We start from the raw sequence: 13,281 nt of genomic DNA on the forward strand, positions 1-13,281 counted from the left end.
TTCCATGTTTGCTCCCTAATATAACTTTTTTTAAGAATACAGCAACCCGAAAGCATTCTTTGCCGGTGCCTTTCAATATAACGTTGAAAAAATGAACCAGCTGTTGAAGCACTTCAACGAAAGTAAGCTCCCTGAATACACAGACGCCACTCTCAAGCACATCTAGTTCAAATGTCCAATCCGATTAAGGACGAAAATCTAGGTAAGAAATGGTTATTTCACTGTGCCTTGGCCCTTAGCTATAAGTGAGGCCTTGTTCTTCTGAACAGTTGATACGTCAATCCTGAAAGACTTGGCAATAATATCATCCCTAATGTTAGTTGGAAAAACAGACCCAGAAGCAGTTATGGTTCCAGCATTTGCACTACCGAAGGCAGAAATCGCAAAAGCAGAGACCTGCCCTTGGTTATATTGATAGTGAACAACCCCCTTTAGGGAAGATAAACAGATCTCCTGCATGAAGTGTCTGACAATGTATCATATTCTCTGCATCAACAAAGCCCACTTCAAGAGAGCCTATGATAAGAAAAAGAAGCTCAGCGCATGAGAATGGCTGTGAACAGTATTTTAGGAGCCTGAAGGGAACTGCAACACAGCATAAGAAACGCCCTAACCATTTAGGCCCGGAAATTCAGCCTCTCTGACTTTCATAACCTCAAAAGCTGTAGGTAGATCAGAGCCCCAATCAAGACACGGAAGGCAGTATGAGTGAAGAAGTTTGCATCAGCAGCGGAGAAATTTGGAGCGAGGACAGAGTCAACCTTGAGGTCTGTCTCACGAGCATTTATCACCTGGGAAACCATCAAAATATCAAACAAAGGACATGAATGCATGATATGATACCCATGGTGACAGTTAAGGTTGTACGATACAACTAAACTATGTTAGATGATATCATAATTACACAGATGATGGTAAAAGCAAAGATGATTAGGGATCGCGAATGCATACTCATGGTATGTATGCAAAAATTTATATTAGAGGACAACCAGAACCTTTGTAGCAATATGAGATGGATTCTCCACCATATGCAATTGACCAACAACTATAAAAGAAATAAAAATGCTTTTTACTCATTTCTTGGAATCATCATCAAAGGACCAAATATTGTATGTTAATTTGTCCAAGTTTTAAGACATTCCACGTAGACAAGGACACAGTTAATTGATATTCACAGGGATGTCTATTAAAGCCCCATTAAAGAATTCGGTCCTGTCTAGTAAGATAATTAAATAAGACATGGAAAAAAATTGATAACCAGCGAACTACAGCCCAAATTTACAAATGTTGTAAATTGAAAAGAATGTTGGAAAAAATTATATAGTGAAATCAATTATTTTAAATAATGTTGTACTACTAACTAGTTAGGAGGAGGAATGACATCGTATAGGCTAAAAATTTTCATCACTGTTTGTCTGATTCAAACAGTTAAAGAGGAAGCAAACCATCAATAAGTATGACCAAAGAAAATTGTAGCTTATATTTCTAGGGAAGTTTTTATTTTTCACAAGATTTAAGCGCAAATCTAGGTATAATCCAAGTGGAATTTAATAGAACTATTTGTTCTTGTACACTAAATTAAGTCAACCTTATATCACTACAAGCCAAATGGCCTCAAGAACCGCAGAAGTTCCCTAATCAAAAGCAGATGCATCATGCATGTTAGACATTTAAGATTAAAGAATCCTACTAAATATGATATGATGCTTTAATAGTACACGTAAAAGGGGAAAACTAACCTGTCAATATCAAGTAAGCCAATTACCAGTAGTCCCCACATGAACAGGTGCCCTTATTGAAGTGGTGAAATCTATTTGCATCTCGGACGATAATCAACCTCTTTGTAATAGCTGATACAAACTTAATAAATGTGTGGCAGTCACCACAAACTCTAAGATTCTTTGTAATCCTGAGAGGAGTTCCCTCAGGTGTGGCAATAAGACCAAATGCAATAGCCAATTTTTCACTATGTGTATACAAGATTCCAGCCTTAACTTCCTCATCAACATCATGCAACACAAAATTTGTATCAGGAACATAACCAGCTAACTCCAATTTCTCACTCATACTCTTCAGAAATCCATAGATCTCCTTCGACAGAGGATGAGACTTGTCCCCAACATTAAATTGATGAATCTTGTTGTCCACCTCAATCCAGGTCCAACCAGGAATCTTTTTGAAACTCCTTTCAGTCATCAGCTTCCTAATTTTTGCCATATCTTCCCACCTACCAGCATTTGCATAAATATTGGAGAGTAACACATAGTGCCCAGGATTCTGGGGCTGTAGTTCAAGAAGAGATTTTGCAGCCCTTTCTGCCAACTCTACCTTTTTATGGATTCTACATGCCGCAAGCAAAGCACCCCATAGTCCTTCATCTTTCTCAACTGTCATGTTCTCGATTAAGTTCAAGGCCTCATCAAGTCTTCCAGCACGGCCTAAGAGATCAACCACGCAAGTACAGTGCTTCACATCTGGTCTCACAGCATATTCGTCCCACATCACGTTAAAAAGCTGAAGACCCTCGTCAATCAAGCCAGCATGACTACAAGCATATAACAGAGAAACAAAAGTTATCCTGTTTGGTGTTATCCCACTACTCAACATCATAGGAAATAAATCAAGTGCTTTTCTGCCCTGTCCATGGTACCCGTAAGCAGCAATCATTGCACTCCATGAAATTACATTCTTCTCTAGCATCCTATCAAAGATTTCCCTTGCGCAATCAACACTCCCACACTTTGCATACATATCAATCATTGCAGTACCCAATATCACATCAAAACTGAAATTCAGTCTACAAATATAATCATGAACAAATCTAGCCTTATGCATAGCACCCAATTTAGCGCAAGCATTAACCACAGTTACCATATTAATCTTATCCGGAACAACACCTTCCTCTCTCATCCATTCAAACAAAACCAACGATTCTTTAGCATTCCCACACTCAGCATATCCACCTATCATAACAGTCCAAGTTACAAGGTCTTTGTTTGGCATATTATCAAACAATCTACGAGCATCGCTAATGACCCTACATTTTGCATACATGTCAACAAGAGCAGCACAAACAAACTGATCCAAACACAATCCAGATTTCAAAACAACATCATGAACTAAACTACCCATCAACAAGTCCATCCTATCCCGACAGACCCTTAAAACAAAAGGCAAAGTATAATTATCAGGCTGAACACTGCACCTAATAAGTTGCCTAAAAGTTCTAAAACAATTAATAAAGTCACCAGCTTTAGCAAACCCACCAATCATAACACTCCAAGAAACCGAGTCCCTTTCTCTCATTCCATCAAAAAAAGCATAAGCTTCACCTAAAGCCTTGTGTTGAACATATATGTAAAGGACTTTGTTTGTAACAAAGAGATTATTTAATAATCCATTGGCAACTACTTGGGCATGAACTTGTTTTATTTGAAAGATGTTTTTGCAGTTTAACAAAGCAGAGATAAAATATTTGGGGTCTACATGGAGTGAAGAATGAGATTCTAGTGGTTTTTGCTTCTGGGTTTCGAGTTTTAGGGAAGTTTCTTGAGTATTTGCAATTGCAGCAATAGATAAAAGGCGGAGTCTTTCATGGTTTGCGATAAGCAATGTTTGGTCTTTCTTGAGCTTTAACATGGGAACGGTACAAGGAAGGCAGGAATACTGTAGAAACAAACTCCCTAACGCTAACGGTTTCTGAACCGTACCTTTGTTGGAGAAAATACGAGGAAACATGCATTGGTCGAGTTGAGCTCCCTTTTAACGTGTAACTTTTCTCTGACTCCTAGCAACTTTCTTCCAATTTCCTTTTCCAAAGTTTTTCAATAAAAATTTCTCAACAATTTTGTTAAGTTGGTGAGTAATTAAAATGAAAACAACACAAATTTCACTTTATCAATTTCAACAATCTTAAACATTTCTTATAAAAAATTTAAGAATATGGTAATAAATTTCAGTTTAATTTTACCAAATAAAAATCTCAAGTGGCTTAAAACAATGTGGAGAAATACTGAAGCTGAAATATATCTGGGCATCTTTGCAATATGCAATAGTGAATCAGAAAAGTAGAAATTTCAATTTCGAGTAGTCAAAAATGGCAAACATTTCGTAGATGATGAAGAAAAAGCAATATTCCATGAATTTTGAATAACACTTAACCCAATTGTGAGGTTTTGGCTCAATTTACATTCCTCTACTCAAAGCTAAAGATTAGTAATTAATCCTGAGAAAGGATTATTCGTCCTAAATAATCCTGAGGTTACTCAACAATATACCTTCCAAATTCCACCTTCAACCGCTGCATGCACAATTACAATCTTCCAAGATGAGGATAATAACAGTTTACATTAATCATACAGATACAAATGCAATTTGCAAAGAACTTATAATTGAAGCAAGAAAATAACAGACTTTAGTTGATTTGGGAAAGGGGTGAGCGTGGTATTAGTGATGGCTTTAAACCCTTTGGCTCAAATGATTCGTATGAATTGTTTTCACGAAATTCTTCAACGAGAGCTTCCATTGGCATGGCTCGTTGTGATTCAATAGTCCCCTTGCTTGGAACTTCTTGTTCGCTTCTTATTGGAGTCGTCCCACTTGGCTCATAATCCTGTACATTATTTATGACAATGCACAATGTCGAATGGAGTAAATTTTCTGGAAATGTCATCACTTACAATTTGAGTGGAAAACAGAAATCAAACCAAGGCAGGCTCTCGGATGAAGTCATAAGCTGCATAACATACCATATATCTGTGCTGAAATGTTTCTTCTGCTCTCTGCTTGATGGATGTAGCTTGACTTGAATGATCATCCTGGAATGTCTCTAGGTTTTTACCATGAGCTTTAACGGATTCCAAGATTCCCGACATAATTCCTTGTTCCTGCTCTGACATACCTGTACAGAATTCCACAAAAATATACTCATTAAGAGGATACCAAAGGTAATTATTGTAAGAAGAAATGGCCAAATGGGCGATGTTCGCAGACATCCATAGATACCAATAGTACCATTCTCTTTTCAAGCATCTCCATGAATGTGAGCAACTGAAAGTTATTTTCCTTTTCTTTTTCTTTTTTTTTGGGGGGACATGGAGAGTTGGACCAATTGCAACTTATTTCTAACCCCCCCCCCCCCTTTCTCCATAGAATATTCTAAATTAAATTTGAATTCTTAGCTCTTGAATGGCATTATCTGATGCAAACAGGTTTATCAACCCACAAAGCATTAATAAACAGGTTTATCACCGAACAGCATTAACAAGTTGACAATAAAGTGAAAAACTACAAGTTTTCCCTCAAACCCTTTGCTTCCAAGAATTACCTTCCCCATATTTAAATACTAAATAAAACATCCTTCACACCATTGAATAAACGATATGATCGCCGTGCACCGTCAACAGAGATGCCTTACAACTAATTTTAAATATTTGTAGCAACTGTTAGCACCAAACATAAACTCTACACTCTAGAAGAAAAGACAACAAGAAACTCACTATGCATGTACTGAAGGGTATCATCAGTATCCTTCAAGCCGTCTCGCTCAGCTGCAACCCGGGCACTATCAATCTCAGCATCATGCTGCTCATTTGCATCAGAAATACTCCTGAAAGAAGCATATCGAAATTAACTTCAGGAAAACAACAAATTACTACAGAAACAGAAGAATCCAACATATAATTGTCTTGGTAATAGCCTTCAGAAACGGAAGAAACTATATTAGACGCTAATTTTCCAACATAAAAAACTTTAGCATTAGCTCTAGATAGAATTTATTTACTTTCCATGCATTTCAAATGGCAAAAAGATCGTAAAAGATGTTTACCACCAACCTGATAAGTGATGCCATATTTGAAACATGTTTACTACCCATCTCATTCACAGATTCTTGAGTATGTTTGCCGTGCGTGAACACAGATTCAGCAGTAGACACACTGAAGTAAAAGACAAAGAGAAAAAGTAAGGTTCAGAGATGCAAAGACAGGAGAAATAGATCCAGGATACAAACATGGCATAATTTACCATTGCTGTAGGAGTGCCTCCATACGACAATGTTTGGCAGCTGAGTAATCGGCACCATCTTTAGCATTGTTCTCTGCTTGCACAGCAAATGCTTGCCATTTTCGTTTTGCATCTGTTGTGATACCCTCCATGGAGGAAAAATGTCCATCTAAAAATGTTTTGCTCGCAACAGCACTTTTTCTGATATCTACGAGCCTTGCATCAACCTGCCAGAGAAACCATCGGTTAGTCTTCAAATAAGGGTAAGGGAAACGTAGAAAATAAATACAGAGTGCACAAACCAGCTCTTTCTGCCAACGAACATGGTTATACACAAGACTTGTCATATCAGAAATAAGTTTCTCTGCATCAGACTTCGATTGCTCCTGCATAGTATATGCTTCATGAGTAAGAAATTTCAGCAACAAATCTTGGGGTAGGAATATGTGTATTATACCTCATAAGCCTTCTGGAAGCTAGCAATGTTCTTCATTTGAACTTCTTCAGCTTGGACTGCATGATCCTGAACCCTCACAGACTCTTCTGAAAGCTTATCAAGAATTCCATTGGTGTAATCAGAAATGTCCTTTGTTTGTTCGATACTTACATGGAACCTCTGTTAATCAAAAGGGAACAAAGAAAAAAATAAAATCACCAATGAAAGGAAATTAATATAAAGTGAAAGAAGAAATCTACCGATGTAACCTATCTTTGGAAATTATGCTAATACTAAAAGTACAAGAAAAACAATATTTTGATAAAAAATCATTGCAGAATAAATACATGTCCTGCAATGTTATGCTCTAAAAGGAAAAAAATAGAAAATATATATATTGAAAAAATAAAGAGAGAGAGAGAGAGAGGTGAGGATGCTACAATCAGATATACATCACTATATCAGGGACAAGTTGAAAATTGGAGGACAAACCTGCCTTAGTTCCCTTGCAAAAAGAACCATTTCTCCCTGGTGAGTTGCAAGTGTACCCTGAAGATCATCAAACAGTGAAGCTGCTTTGCTGGCCTCAGACAAAAGGAACTGATCCATAATTCATAAACAAAAGAGGAAACAAATTAAAAAGAGCAAAACTCGAAATAAATTAAATTAAACACAACCAACTCAAAATACCAGCACCTACCTCTTCTATAAAATGTGCATTTGAAAAGGCCAGATCTGAAATTTCGTCTAAGGCAGCATTGGAGCTAGCCTTGTGCAATCGCACAATATTTTGGACTGCCTCCATGTGGGAAACGTGCAAAGCCCTTGCAACAGTCACCTTTTTCTTCATATCCAAGATTGCCTAGAAGCAAGTTTTATGAATACAAGGTCAGCCACCGCTAGTAAATGAACTGCAACACAAAATGAGAACTACCACAGTGACAAAAATGCAAGACAGGAGGTCATTTCAGGGGGAGAATCCAGGATACAAAAAACATTCAACACCTTTTCATGTATATCTGTAAAAGAACAACATAGTTTCTCAACACTCTGAAGGTGTTCATTTTGCCGAGACACTGATGAGGCTACCAGGTTGCAAAGACAACCAATTTGTTGGGCTAGTTCTACTTGAAATTTATTAACCACTACTCTATTATCAGCCTTCAGTTTGTCTTCCCTTCCTATAAAGTAAAACATCATAGGGTCAGATTTCTATTTACTGACACACACAATAAGTATGCAATAAATAAATTGAATATACCAATTTTTAGGAACAATGAAGCATTATTCTTAAGAGCTTTCTCCAAGTCGGACCTTAAAACACAAGCTTGATGCGCTAGAGCATTTTCTGTTTTTCACCAATCAAAGATAATGTCAGCATATAGTAAATAATAATATAACCTAAAATTCAATTACATATTGTTGTGTACCTGCTTTTTTTTGTTCAGATATGATAAATTCTTTCTCATTCAACAAATAGCAACACTTCCTCAATTCTTCTTCAGAGTTGGCAAGGAATTTACTGGTTTCATTCAAGTTTCTCTACATTTGCCACCTATTTTATTAGCATCAATCATAGTGGTATAAAAGGATCAGATAAAAAACCTAGTAAGGTTCACCTCTGTCATCTCAAGTTTGCCACTCAAATCAGAGCACTGTTGAACTTGGGCAACATATTTATCTTGCAATTCCTCAAGTTGCTGTTTTGTAACAAACCAAAGACAGCAACTTATAAGCCACATAAATCAAACAAAGACAGCAAGCATCTCATGATTCCAAACAATTAAAAATGACATCAAAGCAAAAGCTAACCTTCTGATGGGTTTCTAGAAGGACCCCCATTTGTTCAATCTGATCAGCCATTGCCTGAACAAATGATGATCGAACACATGAACAAGAATAAATCAAAAGAAATCATTCACTATCACCTGAATAATCTGAGTACGTAATAAATGGATATCAATTATACTTGTATAGGGAAAAAATCATATTAATAGAATAGACAAAAACAGCAACAGTTTAGATTAGTGGCAAAGCAATATAACATTTAAGAAATGACATTGAAGAACATTGAAAAATAACAAAATCATTCGATATAGGCATAAACATACACCCTAAAGCTAGGGGGAGGTATGAACAAAACTGCACACCTTCCTTTCACTTTCCTCTTGGTAATAGCGCTCCTTTGGAATATAAACACCATTTTTCTCACGAGCAGCATACACCTCTGAAGAAATGGACAAAATCAAAGAAGAAATGTCCATTAGTCAACATAGTTAAATAAGGAATATTTTGTTGCCCCATATTGTTTTTTCTTTTTTTTAACAACCCCTCCAAAAAAGAAGTATCTTACCTGCCTTTAGGCGATCGATTTCGCCATAGAGGTCCTTGATAAGAGTTGATTTCATCATTTTTTGGTTAACCTACATTAAATGATCAATAAGTTACTTGCTAAACCTTTTCTCATTTCCAAAGAACAGTAATTGCCAGCCAATAAGCATACTAAGGCATCAACAAATTGCACAGCAGGGACAAGAAATGACAAGTATTAATACAGCAAAAATGTTGCTCAGTCATAATTTGTATTAAACTAAACATTCAAGATATAATACGCAATAATTACTTCCCTAAAATCCATAACCCACCTTATTAAAAACAGTAACTGTGAAGATAACATACCAATTTTAATGCATAAAACTCAGAGGGAATTCAGAGTATTATGGGCAGCATGATTCATACATAAGTTTCAAGCAAGATAAACTTTCATTTAAAAATTTCACTTTAAAACAAGCAAGTTAAATGTTGCATCTTGCAAGTCACTGCAAGTTCTGAATAGTTGGTAGAAACTGTGGCAGGCATTGGTTTTCAAGTTAACTGCAAATTTTAGCATGTGTTCAAAAATTGTTCAAGGAAAAACAGAAAAGAAATCCAATCAAACGGGAGACATAAGAAAGTTGACTTGTTTACTAATGATTGTGTACAACATACCTCAGGCTTATTTTTTATATTTTTTGCCCTGTGTGCATAATCCAGTGTGCTTAAGGTCTCCTCCAGACAATGGACAGCAGGAGAAACTGTGGCTATAATGCAAGTCTTTGTTCTTCCCCCAAGTGAATCACGTAGTAATCGAGTAAGCTTGCTATCCCTAAATTCCAATTAAACTAAATAATCAGAAATCAACATGAAAGGACTATAGGTATCAAGCTACTCTAATAAGCTATTCAAACCTGTATGGAATATGCCCAAGATGCTCCACAAGGGCATTTATAACTCGTCCCAAAGTAAGTAAACTTTTATTAATTTCACCAGCTTCTCTTGCACGGCCCTAACATCAAATAAAGAATTAATTATTTCAGCTAAAAGCTAAACTTGGTTACAACCTTCAAATTGATTAGGAAACATACAAGAAATACATACATCCCTAGCACCAGAACGAGATATATTTTCTGACCCTGCTAAATCAACCAAATTCAGCTTCCCACACTTTATAAGTTCTTCACCTTCTGGTGTAGCTTCCTTAATATGAATCGTGATAGAAAATAGAGAATGCGAACGACTGAAATACACCACAATTTCTCAATAAAAAAGGGAAAAAAATTTTCACTCAAAAATCTAAAGCTAACAAAAGAACCATTACCTTGACTGCTTATTCAACAAAGTCTCAGCAGTACGACGCTTAGCAGACCCTCTTTCAAGCAAAGTAAATATCTCACTAGCACTTGTAACAATTTCCTCCTCTAATCCTCTCACAAGAACTCCACCTTTCCCATCTTCCATAAGTGGCAACTGCTTCTTCTGTTTCTCCTCCAAAGCAACTTTCGAAATTTCTTCAGGCGCAAGCAAATCAGTAATCTCCTCATTATAAAGTTCTAAAAACGTAACTTTCACACTGTATTCCGCATTCTGGATCTCCAGTGTATCAAATATCTGTTTAACAGCTCTTGGTATGACCCCTGCCTCCGCTGGCAATTCGCCATTAGGACCCGTCTGTCACATTTTTAGCATAAAATTTAACAGATTAGAATACTTAATTACACAAAAAAGGATAAGATTTAAAACGAATTTAAGCACAAATTGAAGATAATATATATGTATATTACCTTTGCCCTTTTGCATTCACCTTCCATAGTGTAAGTTTTTCCAGTACCAGTTTGACCATAAGCAAAAATAGTACAGTTAAAACCTTCTAAAACTTCATTCACTATTGGAACCACTGCTTGGTCATATAGATCTTTTTGTTCGGCTGATGGCCCAAATACCTAGTTAAAATTAAAAACCATTAACAAATTCAACATTTACAGTAGTAAACAAATCCAATAATAATATTAATTAATTATGAATTAATAATCACAAAAAATGGGGAAAAAAACCTTATCGAAAGTGAAAACTCTATCGATATGTTTGCCGGCGATGCTCTGAGAAACGGCGACTTCTCTCTGGTACTCATTACACGTCACCACTTGCGGCGCATTGTTCCTTAACTCCTCTTCACTAAACGGCCTATAAATTTTATTTTTTTTCCCCCAAAAAAATCAAAATATATGAACTCAAACGAAAATAGCGGATCTAAGAAACCTTAAACAAAGGAGAGTTAAAGAAGAGGAAACCTGCAACGAAGGAGGACTTGAACGTTGACGCCTTTCTCTTTTTCGTGGCGACTGGACATTTTCAATCGTCGAACGGAAGGAGAATAGCACGAACCTATCTTCGATTCTTCTTTTTTTTTCTGCTCGGCTTTATTGTTGTTCTGGCCGTTAGATCTGCTTTTTGAATTTGGTTCTTTCCATTTTTCTGTTTGGGTTTGGTTTGTGGGTGAAACAAAATCTGAAGAGAGAGCGGGCTTTCGCATGAGATTTAAATTTTTCTAAGGCGGAGCTGGGGGGTTTGGGGGTGTTAAATCTAATGGGTATATTTATTGGAATGTTAATGGGACGGTGTACATGGTTTTAGACTGATTGGACTGTATTACCCTTATGATTATCCGAAATTACTAATTTAGCCTGGTTGATTTTGATTTTACACGTAGGAAGGGCAAAGTTCCAAACTGGCTGAGCCTGGCCCAGATAATTGAACTTGGACTTACTCACTGAGCCCAACATAATTTGATGGGTTGATCCACCATTTATCGGTGGGCTAATTTTTTAATTCAAAGTTCTATAGTCTTTAATATTAAAAAAATAGATGTTTTTATAACGTTTTGATGGAGGAGAAATAATTAATTTTTTATTTTCACATTTCGCTTTTCTATATGTTTTTTAGTTGTATTTATATCTTAGATATAATTTTCCTCAAATTATATAACATAACATAGCATAAATATATAGAAATATTATTATATTACAAAATATTGAAAAGACCATTTTATCATGACTAGAGTTGTGCAAGAGCCATGTGTTTCGGCGAGGCATGTGGATTTTGATAGCATTTTTAAGTCAGATAGCCAACCTTAAAATATTACTTTAATACTATAATTTTTTATTTAATTTTAATTATATTTAATATTATTTTTTAATATAATCGAACTAATATAAATAAAAAGCATGACATTTAAGAGATCCATAAGCTTGACACCTTAATTAATCTAATCTATAAATAACTTTAATAGCGTAGAAATTATTGATATTATAAGTTAATTTGGATACCTTAAAAGCATAAATATAACAAAGACTTTTTCATTTAATAATTAATTTTGAATTGACAGATCATCTCTTAAATTTAAATGATGATAATGCTAAACCTAAGTTGGTTCTTCTCCTATTTGAAGGATTGATCATCAAATAATGGAACCATGCTTGAAAATCAATGCGGAGAACGGTCTCAATAGACGACAAAGCTACATAAAGGTTTGGCATGAAAGCATTGCATGTTACAATGTCCTTTTTCTAACACATTAAATGCTCAATTGAACTAAATTTATAGAAGATGTGATAACTCATTAATTTCTTCCGTCCTATAAATCCACCTCATGCTACACGGTGGCTATCCTACCATAATTCTCAACCTTGCTATTAGGAATATTTTTAGATTCAAATGATAAATTAAATTTTTTATTTAATAAATAATTAAAAATATTTTTAAATTTTGAACTAATTTAATATATATAATATTACATCAATTTAATTACATTATTATTATATCCCATAAAATCTTTTACTTTTTATTTATAAATAAAATAATTTCGATATTATTTATTAATCTATTTTACTTTTTAATTTTCATACTTTTCTCTCCTTTCAATCTTTCTTATTTCTACCTTTAATTGAAACATAGGAGTGCAAACATTAAAAACATCATTTGCTTTTATTTTTAACTGCTTTTTTTTTTTTTTTTGTGATTTCAAAACTGTTACTCTTAATTCAAAACTTAGACACAGATACTTGCCTCACCCAAAGCAAAGTGAGATCGCCTTCAATGTCTTCTCCCGATGTTGTTTTGTTTATGGAACAATAAAAACATGTGCACTTTTTTTTTTTTTTTGGCCACAACTTGCGTGCATTAAATTTGGATAGTTTTAGGACATTGGTTTATAATGTCGTTTTGTTTACGGAACAATAAAAACATGAGCACAAAAAAAAAATTTTTTTGCCACAACATGCGCGCATTAAATTTGAATAGTTTTGGGACATTGGTTTGTAATGATTTGTTTTTAATAGGATGTTAAATTTTTAATTTTAATAATAAAATTTCAAATGTTAATAATTTTAAATATGAGTTTTGTCCATTAAATTTTTTTAATAATTTTATATAACAATTTTACATTGTGTATAAAAGTAAATAGAAGGTAAAAGGGTTAAAAAAAACTGTGTATTTTTAATAGAAGGTAAAAGAGTTAAAAAAAATGC

The 13,281-nt window shown here is 34.9% G+C and overlaps 1 protein-coding gene and 2 pseudogenes across 3 annotated transcripts; all 3 read right to left on the reverse strand.

Annotated features, from left to right (window-relative positions):
* Positions 1-45: 45 nt before the first annotated feature.
* Positions 46-983, reverse strand: LOC111295392 (germin-like protein 9-3; annotated as a pseudogene).
* LOC111295390 (putative pentatricopeptide repeat-containing protein At5g52630 pseudogene) lies at positions 656-3,738 on the reverse strand (annotated as a pseudogene). Its single transcript, XR_016327303.1, has 2 exons — positions 1,740-3,738; positions 656-791 (listed from the first exon to the last, which is right to left on the reverse strand). The product of XR_016327303.1 is annotated as a putative pentatricopeptide repeat-containing protein At5g52630 pseudogene (transcript).
* Positions 3,739-4,118: 380 nt separating this feature from the next.
* LOC111295389 (kinesin-like protein KIN-5C) lies at positions 4,119-11,331 on the reverse strand. 2 transcript variants are annotated; one of them, XM_022888855.2, is made up of 23 exons: positions 11,047-11,331; positions 10,810-10,939; positions 10,540-10,698; positions 10,077-10,426; positions 9,857-9,995; positions 9,667-9,764; positions 9,428-9,584; positions 8,793-8,862; positions 8,590-8,666; positions 8,252-8,305; positions 8,059-8,139; positions 7,870-7,981; positions 7,701-7,787; positions 7,445-7,620; positions 7,140-7,301; positions 6,932-7,039; positions 6,461-6,619; positions 6,306-6,389; positions 6,025-6,230; positions 5,835-5,936; positions 5,499-5,608; positions 4,749-4,900; positions 4,119-4,612 (listed from the first exon to the last, which is right to left on the reverse strand). In XM_022888855.2, exons 1-23 carry the CDS (start codon positions 11,286-11,288, stop codon positions 4,415-4,417), a joined length of 3,213 nt encoding a protein of 1,070 aa, XP_022744590.2. In that variant the 5' UTR covers positions 11,289-11,331; the 3' UTR covers positions 4,119-4,414. The 2 variants fall into 2 exon arrangements, with proteins under 2 accessions (XP_022744590.2, XP_089600084.1); XM_089743958.1 differs by lacking the exons at positions 7,445-7,620; positions 7,701-7,787; positions 7,870-7,981; positions 8,059-8,139; positions 8,252-8,305.
* Between the last annotated feature and the right edge of the window lie 1,950 nt (positions 11,332-13,281).

The sequence above is a fragment of the Durio zibethinus genome, chromosome 14, assembly GCF_047325235.1.
Source record: "Durio zibethinus cultivar Kanyao isolate XHJ-2024 chromosome 14, ASM4732523v1, whole genome shotgun sequence".
NCBI classification, from domain to species: Eukaryota; Viridiplantae; Streptophyta; class Magnoliopsida; order Malvales; family Malvaceae; genus Durio; species Durio zibethinus.

Excerpts from the sequence above, each read along its gene's own strand:
- LOC111295389 (XM_022888855.2), bottom strand. The coding sequence starts at position 11,288 with ATGCGAAAGCCCGCTCTCTCTTCAGATTTTGTTTCACCCACAAACCAA. Across the intron at positions 8,667-8,792 it reads AATCGATCGCCTAAAGGCAG|AGGTGTATGCTGCTCGTGAG; the intron begins GTAAGATACTTC and ends CCATTTCTTCAG. Across the intron at positions 4,613-4,748 it reads CATTTCAGCACAGATATATG|GATTATGAGCCAAGTGGGAC; the intron begins GTATGTTATGCA and ends AATAATGTACAG.